Raw genomic sequence first — 22,604 nt, 5'->3', positions numbered from 1 at the left:
CCTCAGCCTCCCTAGTAGCTGGGATTACAGGCGCCTGCCACCACCAGCTAATTTTTGTATTTTTGGTAGAGATGGGGTTTCACCATGTTGCCCGGGCTGATCTTGAACTCCTGATCTCAAATAATTTGCCCACCTCAGCCTCCCAAAATGCTAGGATTACAGGCATGAGCCACTGTGCCCGGCTTGAAATTACTTTTTAAAAATACTTGTTCTTTATAATTATTAAAATATGCAATGTGAATATTTGTAAAATATTTTTTAAAACTTAAAATTAAAATCAACCATAAACCCACCACCCAGATGTAATTGTTGTATCTGCTTATTCCTTTTTCTATTTTCTCTCTTTACACATACACACACATGCACACACATTTTGAAACAGAACTTAGGTCATATTGTATATACACTATTGTATCCAGGTTTTTGGCTTAAAATTTTGCTATGAGCATTTTTCTAAGTCATTATGTACTTTTTTTTTTTTTTTTTTTTTGACACAGAGTCTTGCTCTGTCACCCAGGCTGAAGTGCAATGGTGCCATCTCCGCTCACTGCAAGCTCCACCTCCCGGGTTCACGCCATTTTCCTGTCTCAGCCTCCTGAGTAGCTGGGACTACAGGCACCCACCACCACTCCCAGCTAATTTTTTGTATTTTTTGTAGAGACGGGATTTCATCTTGTTAGCCAGAATGGTCTCGATCTCCTGACCTCGTGATCTGCCCACCTTGGCCTCCCAAAGTCCTGGGATTACAGGCATGAGCCACCAAGCCCGGCCAGTCATTGAGTATTCTTTGAAAAAATTGTAACGGCTATATAATATTGTGTATATGGCCACACCACGCTTTATTTAATAATTCCATTTATTTTTGCTATTGTTTCTAATCTTTCACTATTCAAAATGTGACAGGAAGTCTTAACTGGACTAGAGCTGGGATTCAGATGCTTCCAGAATGTTAGGAAAAATCCTGCCTCCCCCACCACCCCACCATGGGCCTATTGGAATACAATTATTTTTACAGGAGCTGAAGAACTTTCTGAATTTATAAAACTTGACGCTGAACAGATATTTGCAATTATCTGAAGAACTAGACAGTCTGTAGTGCAGGCTGCATATCATCTGCCCCACAAAGGTCCTGACTCCACCCAAAGAATGTGATAAACTCATCACAACTGCAAATAGGATAACCATGAAAAGCGAATTCTAGCATCAAGTTTTGATGTCAGAGGGAGAGTGGAGGCTCTAGTACAATGGGCTTACTGATTTTAGAATGCATCCCACTGATGCACCTCATGGGGAATCACTATGTGCATGAATGGAAGGCCTACGGACTCTGACACTTTGGTGACCCAGAAACTCTGCTGTGGGGCAAACCCTTACTTAAGAATGTCCTAACTTTCGCTTCTCAAGAATATCTGCAGTGGGCATATCTCTGGCACTGGGGTACAGTGGTAGCTTTGCGATTTCACAGGCATTGAGGAGAGCATGTTTTCAGCACTATTAATGACTATAACCACAGTGAAAGCAACAATATTGGCAATGGCAGTGACTAACCACAATGGAAGCTAAGTCCCAGTCAAGAGTTTGCACAGAATAGAGCTGTCATGGTGGGCCCAGCTTGGATCACCATGATGGGAAAAGAAAAAACTCTTATACTTTAGGAAGTGAACATCATTGGATGGGGAATTCTCCAAAATGAGTGTGAGTTTGATTCTTGAGTCATGAGCTGAGACAGCCTTTTAGCTTCCCTGACATTACGTCCTGCAAATTCCCCACAGCTACAGAGGCAGTAGAGAGGAGCAGCATATTTTAGGTCTTTCTGTGACTACTGCAATGGAATCCTGAGCCAGCTGACAAAACTGCAGGGACCCACCAGGATTGGCTTGTGTATACATGTTGGAAATATTTATTAGGGAATATTAGGAAGAACAGGACTTTGTCATGAAGACGGAGGCTTCGGGCTGGTGAGATTTTAGGTGTTAATATTCATGTGACTGTCTTTGTACTCATAAATTCATGAAATCTAAAGTATTTAGATTTCATAAAAGCTATATTGTGATATGTATCTGTGTCAGGTCAAAATCAGTACAAGGAAGAAAATCCACTCTAAGTATTTATATTAGTCACCTAGGGCTGCCATAACAAAATGCCACAGACTGAGTGGCTTAAACAACAACAATTTATTTCTCACAGTTCTGGAGGCTGGGAAGTCCAAGATCAAGGTCCGGCAGAGTTCAGTTTCTGGCAAGCTCCCTTCCTGGCTTGCAGACAGCCACCTTCTTGCTGTCTGCTCACATGACTGAGAGAGAGAGCTCTGTTGTCCCTTCCTCATCTTATAAGGGTACCAATCCTATGGGATTAAGACCTGACCCTTATGACATTATTTAACCTCTATCACCTCCTAGCAGGTCCTATCTCCCAATACAGTCATACTGGAGGTTAGAGTTTCAAAAAATGAATTTTGGGGGAATATCCATAACAGTATTTTAAACCAACAGAATTTATTGCAAGAGATTAGCTTACAAAATTAATGAGAGGGCAAGAAGAAGAAGAAGAAAGCTTAATAGTAAGAGGTGCCATAAAATGGATCATCTGTCTCTATAGTTATTGAGAATGTCACTACATCACTGAAGCAATGCCGTATGGTGAGTCTTTACATGGGACACAAGTATTTTCATACTCTGGGCTCTTTTGAAAGATCCATGCCTAAATATTTTCCTTATTTCTCATTGCCAATCTCAAATTTTGTTCCTTCCAAGTCCCGGGCATTGAACAAAATGCTGGTCACCCACTTCTAATTGGCATCAATCTGTATATGTGACCATCTATCCTTCAAGGTATTGAAGTTTCTAGAAAAACTGCACAGTTCTGCCCACCTGGAGAAGTTCCGCCCCCTCCATCCTTGGTGGCTACTCCTGAGCAGAGCTGTAATGCTACAGCATTCCACTTCTGGCTGCTTTGAGTTTATTTTGCGGAAACATATGTAAACCAGGCTGGAACTTTTTCTTCTTTTGTGAACTAGGTGCATTAAATGCCCTATAACACTAAGTATGAATCGAGGGAGAGGTGGCATTGATCAACACTGGAAGAAGACATGGGAATCTGAACCAACTTCTCATGCAACTCAGTTGGACCTTTAGCATATGCTTCAGTGGGAGCTCTCTCTCTCTTTATTGTTTTTGGGACAGGGTTGCCTCTGTCACCAAGGCTGAAGTGCAGTGGTGTGACCATGGCTCACTGCAGCCTCGACTTTCCAGGGGGATCTCTTATGTCCCACTTCTGATGTTTGAGTGCTTCTGGGCTATGCAGAAGATGCATCCTCTGCATCTTTTTAACATGAGCACAGTGAACCACCTCATACCCATTAAGATGATTGCTATATTAAAAAAAAAAAAAACTAAAAAATTCCTCCAGAAAAATCATGTATTTGTGATGACGCAGAGAAATTGGAACACTTTTGCACTGTTAGTGGGAATGTAAAACGCTGCAACCACCATTAAAAACAGTATAAGGTTTCCTCAAAAAATTAAAAATGGAATTACCATATGACCCAGCAATTCCATCTCGGGGTGTGTATTCAAAAGAATTGAAAGCAGGTGTCAAGGAGATTTTTGCACACTCATGTTCAAAGCAGCATTATTCACAATAGCCAAAATGTATGAGCAACCCAACTGTCCACTGGAGAATGAATGGATAAACAAAATGTGGTCTATCCATACAATGGAATATTATTCAGCCTTCAAGAGGCAAAAAATTCTGACATATGCTACAACATGGATGCACCTGAAGAAAATTATGCCAAGTGACATAAGCCATTCACAAAAGGACAAATACTATATGATCATATGGTATTTATGTGAGGTACCTAGAGTTGTCATATTCATAGCATTAGAATGTAGAATGATGATCGCCAGGGGCCAAGGGTAGGGAAAAATCAGGAGTTATTGTTGTGTGGGTAAAGAGTTTCAGTTTTGCAAGATGAAAAGCGTTCTGGAGATGGATAGTGGTGATGATTGCAGAACAATGTAAATATGCTTAACACCACTGAACTATACACTTAAAATGGTTGAAATGGTAAATTTTATGTATATTTTACCATATTTTGAAATATCTTAAAGGTTAGCACAAGGGCACTGTATGGTTGGTGGTGGGCCATGCAGTAACCAACTATGAGTCTTCAATCAGAGCTTACAAGAGGCTCCATATCAACCTCTATCTGCTGCAGTCATCTTGAGTTTATCTGGATCTGCTGAGGTCAAAAGGCCACTGTGGTAGATATGTATCCACTACAACCCAAACCAGCTGGAGAGCCTTTTTGTGCTCTTGGCTGTGTGCAGAGCTGGTAGCCTTTCTGGATAGCTCAGGAATAGGTTACATCATGTATTAGTAGGGGTGCAAAGCGAAGCAACTTGCCTTTCACATTGGAGAGGCTATTTTAACATGCTCCAGACTACTGCAGATCTCTAGAAATTCACTGAGATGTCATGACCCTGAATTTTCCCAGAGTGCATCTCCCACCCTCTGATATGCATGTGCCTTAGTTAGACATCTGCCACTTTCAGTTCAACAGGTCTAATCAGCACGTTATTATCAACGTAGTGGACGGTGTAGTATTCTTAGCGTAACGTACTGATCAAGGTCCTTGTGGATGAGTTGTGACAGATGAAAATAAACTGCTTTTGATAATCTCTGCTCATTGAAATGAACAGACAAGAGTTACTTTGGAAGAACCGCATCTGGTGGCAATGTTCAAATGAATTTTAACATGAACCTCAGAGAATTTGATAGAGGTGGAACATCATGAGTGAAGACATAGAAATAATTTGTAAGCGCAGGTTATAGAAAGGGATTGGTTGACTAATTGATACATTTAAAAATATGTATGGAGGCTGGGTGCGGTGGCTCACGCCTGTAATCCCAGCATTTTGGGAGGCCAAGGTGGGCAGATCACGAGATCAGGAGATCAAGATCATCCTGGCTAACATGGTGAAACCCTGTGTCTCCTAAAAATACAAAAAAAAAAAAAAAAAAAAAAATTAGCGGGGTGTGGTACCGGGCACCTGTAGTCCCAGCTACTCAGGAGGCTGAGGCAGAAGAATGGTGTGAACCCGGGAGGTGGAGCTTGCAGTGAGCCGAGATCACACCACTGCACTCCAGCCTGGGGGACAAAGTGAGATGCCGTTCCCCACCAAAAAATTAAATAAAAAATAAAAAATGTATTGAGCACCTACTAAATGCCAGTGACTTACTTGGCTGAGTTTGTAAAAGACAGTAGTCTGAGCCTTAAGTGACAGAATAAGGAAATAATTCACAAGGCAATTATAAACCACTTGAAGGTTTTTAAGCTGAAGAGTGATATGGTTAGGGTGGTTTTTCATGAAGATTAATCTGGCAGCAGAGGCTAATATTTCAGCCAGGAAGAAGCAGTAGGTTATGACCTAGAGTCTGAACTAGAGCTGAACTAGAGGATCTGAACTAGAGTCCTGACAGTGAAAAAGGAAGAGAAGAATGGGATAGAGAAATGCTGTAGAAGAGGAGACTACATCTGTCCTGATACGGGGGCCAGTAGGAGAGAGGAGCCAAAACAACTCCCAGGCTTTGAGCTTGAGTAATCGAGATCAATAAAAGAAATAATGAAGTCAAGAGGAGGAGCTAGTAATAGGCAGGAGATAATAATAAGGCTGACATTATTACACTGAAAAACCTTGAGGGCAGGGACTGTAATTGTTTTGTTTATACTTTTGTCTCCAGTGCTTGGCATAAGATGAACACTCAATAAATATTTGTCATGCAATATGTCATATGCTCAATTTCAGTAAATTGACATGTCTACCCTTAATAAGGAAGTATAATGATCCCTCATTTTGGCTAATCTATTTTCATTTTGACCTACCTAAGGCATGTATAAAAATATAGGAAATACTATGATGAATACCCATATATAAGCCAACTATTCAACCTGAGGAACAGATTATTATTATTTTTACAGATATTATCATTACAGATATTATCTTAGTCCATTCAGGCTGCTGTAACAAAATATCATACACAGAATGGCTTATAAAGAATAGAAATTTATTTCTCATGGTTCTGGAGGCTGGGAAGTCCAAAATCAAGGTGCTGGCCAATTCAGTGTCTGATGAAAGCCTGCTTCTGGATTCATAGATGGCGGTCTTTTCACTGTAGCTTCACATGGTGGAATATGTAAGAGGTTTTTCTCAGGCCACTTTTTAAAAGGGCACTAATCTCATTCATGAGGGAAGATTAGTGAATCCCAAAGACCCCACCTCCCAAAGATCTCATCTCTTAATATCATCACCTTGGCACTTAACATTTTAACATTTGCATTTTGGGGAAACACAAACATTCAGACCACAGCATTTTTCTTGTCCCCATCCCTCCTGAAGGTTCCACTTCCCAAAGGTCCCATCTCCTGATACCATCCCCTTGGTTGTTACGATTTCAACATGTGCATTTTGGGGAGACACAAATATAGCATTATCATTATTCCATCTTATAGGCAAGAAGCCTAAAACTGAGAGTGGTTAAATAACTTGGTTCAGGTCACACAGCTAATACATGCCAGAGTGGTGATTTGAATATAGGTCTTTCTGCCTTCAGAGCCTATGTTCTTCATTTTATCTGGTTTGTAACATTAGAGTTATTGATGGGACATCCAAGTAGAGGTACTCAGCAGGTAGATGGAAATATAATATGGCATGTAGGAAAAGAATCCAGGACTGGAAATACTGATACGGGAGTTATCTGCATCCAAGTGATGATTGAAGAATAGAAGTGGGAAGGGATTAAGAAAATAAGTGTCCTGGGTGGGTGCGGTGACTTATACCTGCAATCCCAGCACTTTGGGAGGCCGAGGTGGGTGGATAACTTGAGGTCAGCAGTTTGAGAGCAGCCTGGCCAACATGGTGTAAACCTGTCTCTACTAAAAAATACAAAAATTAGCTGGGCGTGGTGGCAGGTGCCTGTAACCCAGCTACTTGGGAAGCTGAGGCACGAGAATTGCTTGAACCTGGGAGGCGGAGGTTGCAGTAAGCCTACATTGTGTTACTGCACTCTAGCCTGGAAAACAGTGAGACTCATCTCAAAAAAAAAAAAAAAAAAAAAGGAAAATACGTGTCCTGAAGACACAGACTTGAACTTGAGTGGTGTGCCTTCCTGGAGGGAGAACAAAATACAGGAGACTATTTTATTGCTATTTTAATTATTTTTAAATGTTAAAATATTTTATTATTAAAGGTTTTATTCTTATATTTAATCAACATATAATTGCACATATTTATGGGATACAGTGTGATATTTTGATACACGTATATACTATGTAATGAGCATATCAGGGTAATTAGCATATCCATCACCTCAAACATTGATCATTTCTTTGTGGTGAGAACATTCAAAGACCTCTTTTCTAGTTATTTTCAGACATACAATACAATATTGTTAACTACAGTCACCATACTATGGAATGAAACACCAGAACTTATTCCTTCCATCTAACTGTAACTTTGTACTCACTGACCAATCTCTTCACATACCCACTTCTCCCCTATTTTCCCTAGCCTCTGGTAGCCAGTATTTCACTCGGGACGTCCATGAGATCAGCTTTCCAAGATTCCACAAATGAATGGGATCACATGGTATGCGTCTTTCTGTGTCCTGCTTATTTCACTTATAATGTCCTCAAGGTTTGTCCATATTGTCACAAATGACAGGGTTTCATTCTTTAAGGCTGGATAGTATTTCACTAAGTAGCTCTACAACATTTTCTGTATCTACTCATCCATTGATGGATACTTAGGTTGATTTCATATTTGGCTATTGTGAATAGTGCTGCAATAAACATGGGAGTGCAGATATCTCTTCAACATAGTGATTTCATTTCCTTTGGATAAATACCCACTAGTGAGATTGCTGGATCATACGGTAGTTCTATTTTTAATTTTTAATTTTTAATTTTTTTCATAGACCTGTTTGTAGATCTCATTTTGAGAATTCTCTGTTCAGGTTTTTTGCCCATTTTTTAAATCAGACTATTTGGTTTTTCTGCTGTTGAGTTGTTTGAATTCCTTTTATATTCTGGATGTTAACCCTGTGGCAAATGCGTAGTTTGCAAATATTTTCTCCCCTTCTGTAGGTTGCCTCTTTACTCTGTCGTTTCCTTTGTTGTATAGAAGCTTTTAAATTTAATGTAATCCCATTTGTCTCTTTCTGCGTTTGTTGCCTATGCTTTTGAGTTCTTATCCCAAAAATCTTCGACCAGACCAATGTTTTGAAGAGTTTCCCCTGTGTTTTATTCCAGCAGTTTCACAGTTTTGGGAGGAGGCTATTTTAAAGCCTTGACTGTTCACAGAGTAAATACTCTTTTCATGCTGCCCTAGAATTTCCCTTTTGGCTCCTAGAAAAAGGGCAGAGCTGACTGCAATCCACTGAGTGTTTTTCCTCCACATCTTTGTTATAGGGCAAGACCAACAGAGACACTGATACATTGCATCATCGAGTTCATAAAAATCCTGAAGGAAGAGATGCTGCTTTTACTTTTCGCCAGGCAGAACCCCACATGCAGCTCTGACCCTGTCACACTGAGTGACTTCAGATGAGGCTGAGTTTGTTCAGAGATGTGTTCCCTCCTCCACTTTTAATATGGTCCGTTTGGGTTTAATTACGCCGAATAGGATCGTTTTGAGTTTGTAATCATCGGCAACACCATCCCGAAGGAAACAAGTTGTGGTTTCACTGCCAAATCAGAAGTTTGAGTTGCCTCAGGAGAAATGGAAGTATTTTGGAAAAAGTCTTACGAGTGTTTTTGATAAGAATTCAAATCTCCTCAGGCCATTGAAGATCACAGGATTTTGGGAAAGTGCCCAGTTGAAATCAAGTTTTTATTTTAAAATTCTTTTAGCAATAGTATTTGCAACTGAATTATCTATGTGATAAAAGTTGCATAAGAAGAATTCTCTAGAAGACGTTTTGTAACATGCAATCAAGTCGTTTAGGTCTTGCATATGGTTAGGTGTCCTTAGAGATCTTTAAAGGCATTATCAACTCCCTCTTTAAAAAAATCAGAAACACAAAGGTAGAGACAGTGTATTATTTTGACTGTCAAATTCCCTTTCCACTTCAACAAAGTATAGGCTAAATTGAGCGTTAAAGTTCAGTGGCTTTATGTGACAACAACAACAAAAGTGTTCTTTTCACTCACAAAAGAATCAGCTGTGGCTTTCCATAGTAGTTCTTGCAATAATGGAAGCTAATGGTAATAGAGATACAGGCTGTTTCTCTCTTGTCTCATTTCATTCGAATACTGAATAGTTTGGGGCCACAGTTACTTCAAACATGAAGAGCAAATTCTTTATTTTTTCATTTTTTTGTTTTTGTTTTTGACAGAGTTTTGTGCTATCACCCAGGCTGGAGCACGGTGGCATGATATTGGCTCACTGCAACATCCGCCTCCTCGTTCAAGTGATTCTCCCGCCTCAGTCTCCTGAGCAGCTGGTATTACAGGTGCCCACGACCACACTCGGCTAATTTTCATATTTTTAGTAGAGACGGGGTTTCACCACATTGGCCACGCTGATCTCGAACTCGTGAGCTCAGGTGATCTGTCCGCCTCGGCCTTCCAAAGTGCTAGGGTTACAGGCAGGAGCCACCACACCCGGTCTTTTCTCTTTAATCTCAACATGTGACCTCCATGTCATCAAGACAGGAGATGAGAGAACTGAAGGGCCACACAGGGGCTTCGTAGGGGTTTGGCCCGGAAGTGACATAAACCGCTTCCACAGTCCATTGGCCAGAACCAGTCACATGGCCCCCTTTAATAGCAATGGGGTTGAGAAGTGTAGTCCCTGTGTTCCCAGGTAGCATAGGAGAGTTAAATATTGATGTGCACAGTAATATCTACCATTTCACAAGGCAAAAAATCCCAGACACTGATGATAAAATGAGGACAACTACAATGTGCCCTGGCAAGGGAAAAAGCAGTTTGGTGCATGCAGATAACTAGATCTTAACTCTATTGTCTGACATTTGGTTGATGGTAAACATAGTTTTGTTGAATACACTTATTTTCCATCCAAGAGTCACAAATAGTAGAGAAAAAAATACCATTTTCCAATTCTGTGGACATAGGCTGATTTAGTGTAAATTTGAGTGTGGCTCCATCTGCAAATTACATAGTGTTGGAAGAATAAGCTTTTTTTCCCCCCTTCCCTTCTTATTTCTTGGCCTGGGGCCAGATGGAGAGATTTCTGCTCTGTGAAGACTCAGACTCACAGATGCAATATTCATCCTACTGGACTACGGTTCACTCCAGACACATCAAATACCAAACTTCAAGAAGTATCTGATTGTAAGTCTATTCACTGATTTTTCTCGAAGTAACAGGGAAAATGCAGTAAGTAGATCATTCTTCTTGAGGCTTCCTTTAGCATTGCCACATACTCTGTCACCACCTTAGTTGGTCTACCTTTTATTTCCTTGGTGTTGGCCACATCACAATGACAGGATCTAGTGTCCTTCTTACCTGGACTCCCCTATATCTTCCAGCATTTGCCATGATACCTTGATTATGACCAATAGTTAAATCATAGCAATATTTTCTGAGTAAATGAATGGCTAGTTTTCCTTTTCTCTCTAGTTAGGACTAATATAGCCAGACATTTCAACAACATACTCTCGGTTCCCTCACCTTACTGCCCTCCAATTCTTGCTACTTTTTCAGTCTCTTCTGCTCTGCTAGGTGGTGCTGGAACAGCAGTGAAGCTTAGGGGGCTATATGACACGGTAAGTACCAGAAAATTCTTTGTGGTTGTTAGGGATCAACACAGTTTGTGATCTAATATCTTAACATTAGGCTACTTAAATTGTTCAGACTTACCTCCCTTCAGCTACCAGTGTTTTTTTTTAAACCTAGTAAAAGCCACAGGTCAGAAACACTTTCATGCAAAAATTACCAAGTAGACTTTTAATGAGCTCACCAGTAGAATAGAACCCTGAAAGCACATAATTTCAATATCATTTGCCTATTTAGAATGTTCCCCTCCACAAAACTATGTAAGATTCTTTGTATTAATGGAATTTGGAGATGACGGCTAACTTTGAGATCATCTAAGCAGGCGACTTTCTCGTTTTATAAATGAGGAGGCTGAGGCCGGTGTGTGAGTTGGCAACAGAGCGTTCTTGACTCTATTCCTGGTCTTCTTCGGTAAACAAGAAATTATGCCCTGGGTCAATCATGACATATGCAAATGGTGGTTTATGGTACTTATTCTAATTGCCTCCCAAAGCAGTAGGAGGATGAAATGGTAGAAGACATGTAAAAGAGGGATCTGGAATTTTTAAAATAGGTTCTTGGCCGGGCGCGGTGGCTCAAGCCTGTAATCCCAGCACTTTGGGAGGCCGAGGCGGGCGGATCACGAGGTCAGGAGATCGAGACCATCCTGGCTGACACGGTGAAACCCCGTCTCTACTAAAAAATACAAAAAACTAGCCGGGCGAGGTGGCGGGCGCCTGTAGTCCCAGCTACTGGGGAGGCTGAGGCAGGAGAATTGCGTGAACCCGGGAGGCGGAGCCTGCAGTGAGCTGAGATCCGGCCACTGCACTCCAGCCTGGGCGGCAGAGCGAGACTCCGTCTCAAAAAAAAAAAATAAAATAAAATAAAAAATAAAATAAAATAAAATAGGTTCAACACTGTATTAATTATTTGTTGGAAGGCTGTAATGTGTTCAGGCATTGGATAAAAAGAGGTAAGCAGAGTCTCTATGGTCAAACAAACAAACAAAAATCACAATCCAGCCTGAAAGATGAGCAAGAGCGAGGAAAAAATTTAACAGAACTATGGAGAGTTCTACAAAATTTTACTTATGGTGGATCATTGGACTCTTAGGGCTGCAAGAGAAAAAAACAAACAAAACAAAACAAAACAAAAAACTGGAGGGTGTTCTTCTCTTTGGCTTTTACCAAGGCGCCTAACACTAACAATGGCACCAACTACTGTTAATATCATAAATAGGGAAATGGTACCGCATAATGGATGTTTTGTATCTCTCTCTCTCAGTTCAGTTGGAGCTAAAGATGGCAAATGCGCACCCAACACCGTGCCAAGGGAAAAGTGTCGCCTCCAACAGTGAAGTCGCAGGTGGATGTGAGATGCCTGACTTAGTAGCGCACTTACCAGGGTGCTAACACTGCTGCTATTATTTCCACCCGCACCCCCCGTGCTATGCCGGCCGCGCCTGGGATGAAACACACACATCGAGCTCACGAGACCGTCCTGGGTCTGGAGTGTCTGTGGCAGCCTTTTCCGCCCCACCCTGAAATCCTACCTATCCTGGGACGCCCTGGAAGGAAGCCTAAGGGCGGTGTGGAGCAGCGTGTACTCCCCATCTCTCTTCCAGGAGGCCACACCCAAAACAAGGCCCTCTTTGTGTCTTGGGGAACAGTAGCCGTATAGTGCTTCGCCGACTGCCCCTCTTAAGAGAGAGCTACCAGCCCTCGCCCCGGCAACCCCAGGCAGAGGCCAGTCGCGGCGGCGGCGCAGGTGGGCGCAGGCGCAGAGGTGCGCTCTCTAGGGCCGCGCGGGAGCCCAGGCTCCGCACGCCGCGCGCGAGGCACCTGGGGGCGGAGCCAAGCCCGCGTCCCGCCCACGCCCGGGCGCGAAGCCCCCTCCCCGCGCCCCTCTTGTAGCGCCGCAGACGCGCGCAGGTGCGTGAGGCCGCGCCCGCCGGGGACCCTGCAGACGTGGGCCCGCCATGGAGCACATCCGCACGCCCAAGGTTGGTGGCACCAGCCCGGGCGGAGGAGGCACGGGAGGAGACGGTGGAGGAGGAGGGATGCTGAGCGCGCGGGAGGCCGACTGCTCTGCGGGGTGCCGGCGGAGCCTGGACCGCGGGCTAGGGAGGAGCAGGCAGTGCCTGAGCATCCCGGGGTCTCTGCGAGCCCGGTTGTTCTCTTGCTACCTCCCAGGCCTAGCGTTAGCTGCTGCTGGGCCTGCCCTCTTGGTTTTGGGGGTGCACAGTGGACACAGGGGTGGACGGGAGGGAACCTCAGTTGTCTGCTAATAACTGGGTGTAGATCATCGCTTCTTTCTCCTGGCACGAGGCTTTCTCTTTTAGCTGTTGGCCGCTCAGAGTAGTTGAAAGGGAAATAAGCCGTTCGGTGACAGGTGCAAGGAAAACGAGCTGAATGCAGATGGGCTCCTGCGCTTGGAGGCTTCTTAAATCTAGGGTGTCAGGCCCACCCGATTCGGCCTTCCCAGTCCCCATCCCCATCCTTAGCGTAGCAGCTGCAAGGGGCCTTATACAGAACGGATGATCAATATTCATTGTAGATTGAATGATGGTGTGTTCTTGCCTTTTCCAGTCTGTTTTGTTCGTTAGAGAAAAGGATGCAGCTTATGGATTCGTCACGCACTGGTGTGTTTTAAACAACACGCGCTTTTGCTAATCAACAAAAGCAAATGGTCCCTGATCACTCCAGTAAATTAACATTGGAAACGTTGACCGCTGTACCAAATCTTCCTACTCAGTTGTACTGATAATCTAATGTAGAACGAAAATGATGATCGACGTTACTGCCTGATAACCCTAAACGAGTGAAAGAATATATTTACAAACCCTATTGGCTGTCTGTTGTTACTACCACCACAGCTCCTTGCGTTTTTGCAGGATGAACTTCCATTCAAAATGTAGGCCCCTGACAGGTCAAAGCTAGGTCAGAGTGGCCATAGCTCAGGTGGCTCCAGGGATCCCACACATTTAAGAGGGGTAGAGTCAGTTGCTTTATGTCCAGAAAGAATTCATTCCAAGATTTTGGACTGGTTCCTGAGTACCTTTTTGTAAAAGCAGATTAAAATGATCTCTTGTCATTGGAAGAAGAAATCTTTTAGTTTGCTGGAGAATGTCAGTTCCGACAGTAAATTTAAACTGTATTGATTTTGCACTAGGGAATTAAATTGTCGCTTCACAATCAGGAAATTGGAAACTTAGAAGACAGTGCTGTAAACCACAGGATAGGTAACTCAAAGCTTTCAGAGTTTAAGTGATACTAAATAATTTATTCCAGACGGATGAATTTAACTCATGGACTCTGCCCTTGCCAAGGGCATTCTTCCTCCTTCCATAATAAAGGGGGCCCTTTGTAAAAGTGATATCTGATGTGGATGTCGATAGCAAGAATGATAGGGTGATATGGCAGTGGATGCCACTTTGTTATAGAATATGAATTTGGGGGAGTCAAGGCCATTTCTGTTCTGTATACAAAGACACCTGGTACAAAGTCACATGTAAACCTGAGTCTCAAGCAATGTTCTTACTCTTAAAATTGGCATTTATAGATACCCTCTAAGCAGTGCAGTACTCGAAGTCAGAAACCGTTATTTATCTGAAAGTGGGAAGAAATTGGGGGAAAATGGAAAATTGTCAGAAGTGTTATTGAATTGAGTGGGTCATTCACATTTGGGATAATGCCGGTGAAAAAAATAAGAAATTACAGAGGTTGGATGGATCAGATTCATTTATTCATTTATTTTATTCCACAAGCATTTAGAACCTTTCATGTGCTAGGCTCTGTGTTAAGTGCTGGGAGCATCCAGGAACTCACAGTCTGGAAGGGGAGGCAGTTGTAAATATGTCAGTGTATGATAGAGACATGTGCCAGGTGTGGTGGGTAGAGAGGGAGACTGGATAGAGGATCAGCTTTGCTCTCAAGGTCAAGGGAAGTCTTCTTGGAAGAGCCCTCTTAACCTGGAAGGACTTAAGAAGGACTAGGAGCATTTTCAACAGTGGTCATGTAGTTGTATAAATATATATTGTAATAAATAATGACAACCCTAAAGAAGCTGAAAAGAATAACAGCGGTCAAAGATAAATGATTCCTTGAGGTTAAATAGCATCCTTCTTTTGTTTTATATTTTTAAGGGCAATATTAATTTTCACAGTCTAAAAGAAAAAGAGAACAAGATTACTTCCAGAGCATGCGGAGTTAAATACATAGTTGTTACCGGTCATATCCATCTTTATTATTTGCTTACATCGTACCTGGTGAAACTATACGTAAATTTCCTTCGATTTCATGGTTTCATGTCTTGGGTTTGCCAGGAGTATATACAAAGTTTGATTATCTGGCCCATTGTGGATTTAAAGCAATATTTACCATGTGGGTAGGTAGAGTTTTAAGAGGAAAAGAATTGTATGCGTGTATAATGTACAGTTGCTTTTCTGTTACAATGGAAGTCATTCACTCGCTGTAGACTGTGTAATATCCATGACAGCCTCTGTGATCTGCTTGAGTCTCTGGAGTGCAGTTTAAGGAGACAGATGCACGTGCATAATCTGGAATGCTTTGCACATATTTCTTTCTGGGGGTGCATGTGTGTTTAACTGAAGCCTTTAACAGAGCATATGCTAAGCAGAGTGCCTCTCTTCCAGAATGGTTCCTTTAGAGGGAAAAAAAAGTTCCAAGGACAAGCTGGTTTGCAGTTGGGTTAAACGGGGGACACCAAGTATTACCTGTGCTCATCCCAGTGGACTTCTAGGTTTCTACTTCACTATCTGGCTTTATTTACCGCTCTGAAAACTTGCTGGAAGCTTGGGCATAATTTGGGTTCAAGTACTGCTTAATTAAATGAAAAGACTTCAGGGCTCCTGGAAGTAGCTTGAAGTGTTTGTAGGATTTAGTTTGGTACTAGGTTGAGGCAAAAGTTTCCAGGACCTGGTAAATGATCTCTACTTTATATGCTTTGGTCTTTCTGGAAGATGTTTTTCCCACATGTGTAAATTTGAATTATGAAATAGAATATGTGATAACCTCCAAAACAGACCTTGCAAGTGTCTTCTCTTCCTTTCTACGCCTACCCGCTAGTCTGACACTGACTGATCTCCTGATTTATTTTTTTTGCCCTTCTCTAATCCCTTTCTCACAGAGGGGCCTGGATGATGCTTTTATGTCTCAAATTGATCATGCTACTTCCCTTCTAAAATTCTTGAGTGGCTTCCCTTTTTACCCAGGATGTAAGGTCAGAATCCCCAGAATGGCTTGTAATGCCCTGTGTAGACTGAGTCCTTCCTACTTCTCCAGCCTCGTTTTGTGAGTCTTCTCATCCACAACCCTCTGACCACAGCTTGTCTTCACAGAGTTCTCCAGTGGGACCGATTCTTTCCTGCCTCAGGACTTTTGCACTGCTGTTCCATCTGGGGGGACATTAGTTCTCACTCTTCACCTGGCTAAATACATCATCTTTCTAGTTTCAAATTGTGATTTCTCAGGCTATTGTCCAGCTCCCCATCTAAGTCAGATCTGCCTGTTGTGTTTTATCATAAGACCTTGTGTTTTCCCCTTAGGATCCTCATTACAATTGTTACATTTATTTGAGTTATGTTCATTTAATGTCAACCTCCCCTGCTTGATGGAAGTCCTACGATGGTAGGGATTATATCTTGTTCGCCCTTTGTAGCTATAGCACCTAACACAGTGCTTGGGACCAACTAAGCATGCAGTAAATAAATTAATTGAATTAGTGAAGAATGCATAATTAATTCATTACTTTTTGTTTGTTTGTTTTTGAGACGGAGTCTTGCTGTGTTGCCCAGGCTGGAGTGCAGTAGTGTGATTTTGGCTCACTGAAACCTCCACCTCCTGGGTTCAAGTGATTCTCCTGCCTCATCCTCCCGAGTAGCTGGGACTACAGGCACGTGCCACTACACCCAGCTAATTTTTTTTTTTTTTTGAGACGGAGTCTTGCTCTGTCGCCCAGGCTGGAGTGCAGTGACGTGATCTGGGCTCACTGCAAGCTCCGCCTCCCGGGTTCACGCCATTCTCCTGCCTCGGCCTCCCGAGTAGCTGGGACTACAGGTGCCCGCCACCGCGCCCGGCTCATTTTTTGTATTTTTAGTAGAGATGGAGTTTCACCGTGGTCTCGATCTCCTGACCTTGTGATCCGCCCACCTCGGCCTCCCAAAGTGCTGGGATTACAGGCGTGAGCCACCGCGCCGGGCCCACCCAGGTAATTTTTATATTGTTAGTAGAGACGGGGATTTCACTATGTTGGTCAGACTGGTCTTGAACTCCTGACCTCAGGTGATCCACTTGCCTCAGCCTCCCAAAGTGTTGGCATTACAGGTGTGAGCCACTAGTGCCCAGCCTCATTACTTTATTTTTAAGAATTTGCTTTGTTGATCCAGGCCTCTTGTGCATTGTACAGTTGTATACAATTTTACTTGACAGTATAGTGAATCTTATAGTGTTAGTGTTAAATATTTGTGGATGTCAGTGTATCTGACATGTGAGATATATATGAAACATATTTTGCAATTATATATATTTTAATGAGATAAAATTGAAATGCAAAATTCACAATTTTTATTAAAGTGCACAATTCAGTGGTTTTAGTATATTTACATATTATGCAACCATCACCACCGTCTACTTCTAGAACACTGTCATCACCCCCAAAAGAAATCCATTAGTAGTTAGCCCATTAGTACTTAAACTGATGATGTCCATCGAATTACCCCTTAGTAGTTAGACTTGATGATAATATCTTATACTTATCTGTGTTGAATATTATCTCACTGAATTTAGACTTTTGCTTATCTCAGTCTTTTTTGGTTGCTGATACACGTCTGCTGTTCCTGTCAGTTTGGTACCGTCCACTATTTAATCAACTTGCTTTCTATTACCTCATTCATTATCTCATCCAAGAGCAGAAGTGACTTCTTAAGCCACTTGCCCCCTTCTCTCAGAGTCTTGATCCTGATAGCAGATTCACTAGTTCTCTCAGTTTGATGTCATCTAGCAGTTGATAAGTTTGTCCTTCATCATGTCGCCAAAGAGCTCATCCAAGAAAGAAAGGAAGTCTTCTGAAATGATGACAGCGAATCCATGATATTCTTGCTGATGGATGGTTTCCAGTTTTTAGGTTCGTACAAAGTTCCAGTAAATAACTCATTTTAGAACCCTGCCAGAATTAATGTTGAACTCACTGACTTACAATTATACAATGCTGTATTCACCATGGGAAAATAGTGGTCTCATTTTCAAGTTCTGTCTGTGATGGAGGGACATCAGTAGATCCATGAGGCTTGCTTTTTCTTGATCATTCACTGTCAGTATGCCATCAGCTCCAAGGGCTAGCTCTTCTTTTCTCTTCCTTTAGCAAATAATAATTTTCTGGTTATAAAGGTAATATGGACTGCATGTGGAAATTAACCGCTGTTAATATTTGGGTACATTTTCTTCTGGTGTTTTTTTCTTTGCATACACTAAACATTGTTTGCTTAGAAATTTAGGACCACCCATTCAATTTTGCGGTTTGCTTCTTTAAACGTACCATATTGCAGTGTTCAAAACTTACTTTTAGAAGATTATGTGGGGCTCTTTTTTTAATCCTATGGAAATTTCATCATATTTACCGTTTCCCCATTTTAAGGCTACTATAAGACTGTCATGATGAACATCTGATTGTTATCAGCATGTGATTTCTTCCCTAGAATAGAACCCTAGATGGAATTACTGTGTCAAATAAGATGAATGGTTTTATAGTAGTTATATATTACCAAATGACTTTCCAAAAATGTTATGTCATTTAACACTTTCAGTAATAGAATATAGACTGTCTTTCTTACTATACCATTGCTTTATTATTTAAGGTTGTTTTTCGCTAATTTAAAGGGGAGAATAGCACTTCATTCTTTTAGTGTATTTTTTTTTTTTTTTACTAGTGAGGTTGAAGCTTTTCCAAAAATATGTTTACTGACCCTTTTGTTACTTTTTGAATTATCTATATTTTCCCCATTTTAATAATGGGTGATTTAGTGTATATGTATAGTGTATGTATTTCAATAGTTTTATTGAAGTATAATATAATTTATGTAGCATAAAATTTACCTTTCTAAAGTATGCAATTCTGTGATTTTTTTGTATATTCACAGAGTTGTATCACTGTCATCATTATCTAATTTCAGAACATTTTCATTACTCCAGAAAGAAACCCTATCCCTATTAGCAATCAGTCTCCATTTCTCCCTCTCCCCACCCAAGGTAACCACTAAATATACATTCTGTCTCTATATATGCTTGTTTTTCTGGACATTTTAAATTTAATCATATAATATGTGGCCTTTTGTGACCTCTTATTTTCACTTAATGTTTTTAAGGTTTGTCTAAATTGTAGCATGTACCAGTACTTCATTTCGTTTGATCTGTTCTGTGGCCAATACTGCATTTTGTTTATACATTTATCAGTTGAGGGAGATTCGTGTAACTGTTTTTTGGCAATTATGAATAATGCTGCTGTGAACTTCGGTGATAAGTTTTGTGTGGACATATGTTTGTATTTCTCTTGGATAGAATTTCATTTCTCTAAGAACAGAATTGCTGAATCGTATAGCAACTTTGTGCTTATCATTTTAAGGCACTGCCAAATTATTTTCTGAAGTGGCTGCACCATTTTAGAACCCTGAGAATGATGTGTAAGGGTTCCAGTTTTTCCATGTCATCACCAGCTCTGGTCATTGTTTTTTATTTAGCCATTCAGGTGGGTGTGAAGTGGTATCTCGTCCTGGTTTTGATTTGTGTTTTTCTAATGACTAATGATATTGAGCATGTTTTCATGTGCTTATCAACCATTTTCCTGTCTTTTTTGGAGAACTGCTTATTCAATTCCTTTGTTTCTTTCTTAATTGAGTTTTTTGTCTTAAATTATTGGGTTGCAAAATTATATAATCTGGATACAAATCCTTAGTTATATGACTTGTAAATGTTTCCTCCCATTCTGTGGGTTTTCTTTTCACTGTTTTTATGTTCCTTGAAGCACAAAAAGTTTTTAAGTTTGATCAAGTCCAACTTATTTTTTCTTTTGTCACTTGTGCTTTTGGTGTCATATCTATGTATATTTTCTAGAAAGCCTTTTTCTGATTATAAAAGTCATACATTACAGGAAATTTAGTTCAAAGGAGCAGAAAGAAAATAGCAATTCTGCATAATTTCAAAATCTGGAAAAAATTGCTGTGTATATATTGGCGTTTTTCTTTATATATATAAAGCAGTGCAACTTAAAAGAGAATCATGTCCATTTTCTCTGTGGGGGGTGTGTGTGTGCATAGTTTTGGGGAATGAGAGCTTGGTTTTTAGTATGTCAAAATATTTTTCTCATGTTATTAAACCTTCTGAAAAGTAATTTTTTTTGTAACCACATAGTCCACATTGTAATGATGACCATACGTTATTTAGTGTCTGGAGGCAATTCTCCATGGCCTTTTGCAGTTTTGCACTTTTGTTCTGAACTATCTTTTTCAAGGATGACTTTAGAGTGAACAGCCTTGAAAGAGAGGAATAGCTTCTCCCTTAGTAGCGGAGGGCAGGTTTATTTGCTGTCCAGGGTAATAAAGATAATGTTATCCTCAGGGACAAAGGATTACTTGCATCCTGTTTATGTGATGGGCATTTCTTAACTCTTTGAGTCTCTAAGGTTCCTTATCTAGGATGCAGAGCCCTGCTGTGTGCAGCATCCATATGGACTGCTCCATATTGCCCCTTAGACTAGGGAGGAGGAACATGGAGACGTAATATGAAGATAAAGCTTATCCCTCCTGGTGCACAGAATACTAATGTCCTTTGTCTCTGACCCAGAAGTCTTGTGTCTTCTGCCAGCAATGAAACACTGGGAGGCTATTTGTTAGGTTGTAAGCAGGCTAAAATTTCAAACACTTCCTAGTTCTTGACAGTTAATCCCCTAGTATTTGATACTTAATTTATCTCTATATTGTCACTATAATAAATAACTGATAGGCCGGACGCCGTGACTCACGCCTGTAATCCCAACATTTTGGGAGGCCAAGGCGAGAGGATCATTTGAGGTCAGAAGTTCAAGGCCAGCCTGGCCAACATGGCGAAACCCTGTCTCTACTAATATACAAACCTGTCTCTACTAATATAAAATACAAAAATTAGCCAGTCATAGTGGCAGGTGCCTGTAATCCTAGCTACTCGAGAGGCTGAGGCAGGAGAATCACTTTAACCTGGGAGGCAGAGGTAGCACTGAGCCGAAATCACGCTGCTACACTGCAGCCTGGGCCAGAGAGCAAGACTCTGTCTCAGAAAAAAACAAAACAAAACTAAAAACCTGATAAACATCAGTGTATTTGAATTGTTGTGTAAATCTCTATTACCTCAGATTAAATTTCTCAGGTATATTTTCTGGTTCCATTTCTATATATATTTTAAGGATTTTTGATGCTGTTTGTATGTTTTCCTCTAGGATAGTGTCTGCTAGTATGGCAGAGGAATACCCTTTAAAACATTCTTGAGAATTATAGATGAAGTATGGTTTCTCATCAATTTATGTTTATTTATTTACTGTTGAGATTGAATTTATTTTTTGCAATTATTTATAACAAGAGCAATACAACAGTAGCACTGATAATACGGATAAGATCCATAATATCCATAAGATTCATAGTACCTGGATCTTATTAAGAAAATAATTTATCTAATAGGTACCTCAGTTTCACTATGTCCCAAACTGACCTGATTCCCTCTCGCCTCACACCCAATTTTCTCCTCTTGTACTCTTTCCAGTCTCGGTGATCCACCCTTCCAGTGCTGGAGCCAGTAACTTTGGAGTTATCCTTCACTCCTCTTTTTCTCTCCTCCCGTATCTATTCTAATAGTAAATCCTCAGCACTCTACTTTCAAAATATATCCAGGTTATCCTACCTCCATTCCTACCACCCTGTTCTGAAATACTGTCAACTCTTGCCTGGTCCCCTTTCCATTTTTGCCGCTCCCCCACCAGTTTATTTTTGCCAGAGATACTGTTAAATATAATTTGGAGCTTGGACTTCTTTCGTGAGTCTCCTTACACCGAGAGCATCCAAACTGGAAAGGAAAAAGTCAAATTATCCTTATTTGCAGATGATAGGATCTTATATTTGGAAAAACCTAAAGACTCCACCAGAAAACTATTGGAACTGACAAAGAATTCTGTCAAGTTGCAAGATACGAAATCAAAATACAAAAAACAGTAGCGTTCATGTGTGCCAACAGTGAACAATGTGAAGAAATCAAGACAGCAATCCTATTTATAATGCTACAAATAATATAAAATACCTAGGAAACAATTTAACCTAAGAAGTAAAAGATCTCTAAAAGGCAAACTATAAAACACTGATGAAAGAAATTGAAGAGGACACACAAAAATGGAAAGATATTCCCTGTTCATGGATTGGAAGAATAAATATTGTTAAAATGTCCATACTACCCAAAGCAGTCTACAAATTCAGTACAACCCCTATCAAAATGCCAATGCTATTCTTGACAGAAATAGAAAAAAACCCTAAAAGTTATATAGAATAACAAAAGACCCAGAATAGCCAAATGTATTATGTGAGAAAAGAACAAAACTGGAGGAATCACATTACCTAAAAGGAAATCAGTATGTCCAAGAGATACCTGCACTCCCATGCCTATGGCAGCATTATTCACAGTAGTCGAGATTTGGAAGTAACTAAGTGGCCATCAACATGTATAAAGAATGTATAAAGAAAACATAGTACATATATACAATGGAGCAAGACTCTGTCTCAAAAAAAAAAAAACCA

General features: G+C 40.8%; 1 protein-coding gene across 1 annotated transcript in view; it reads left to right on the top strand.

Moving 5' to 3' along the window:
- Positions 1–12,699: 12,699 nt before the first annotated feature.
- Positions 12,700–22,604, top strand: part of MTMR7 (myotubularin related protein 7) — a 114,726-nt gene continuing 104,821 nt past the window's right edge. Inside the window, exon 1 of the mRNA XM_001098872.5 lies at positions 12,700–12,782. Coding sequence (XP_001098872.2) covers positions 12,759–12,782 — 24 coding nt within the window. The 5' untranslated portion in view covers positions 12,700–12,758. The remainder of the gene's footprint in view (positions 12,783–22,604) is intronic.

The sequence above is a fragment of the Macaca mulatta genome, chromosome 8, assembly GCF_049350105.2.
Source record: "Macaca mulatta isolate MMU2019108-1 chromosome 8, T2T-MMU8v2.0, whole genome shotgun sequence".
NCBI classification, from domain to species: domain Eukaryota; kingdom Metazoa; phylum Chordata; class Mammalia; order Primates; family Cercopithecidae; genus Macaca; species Macaca mulatta.
Note: the sequence above shows the minus strand (reverse complement) of the source record. Positions and strands in the feature narration are given on the sequence as shown.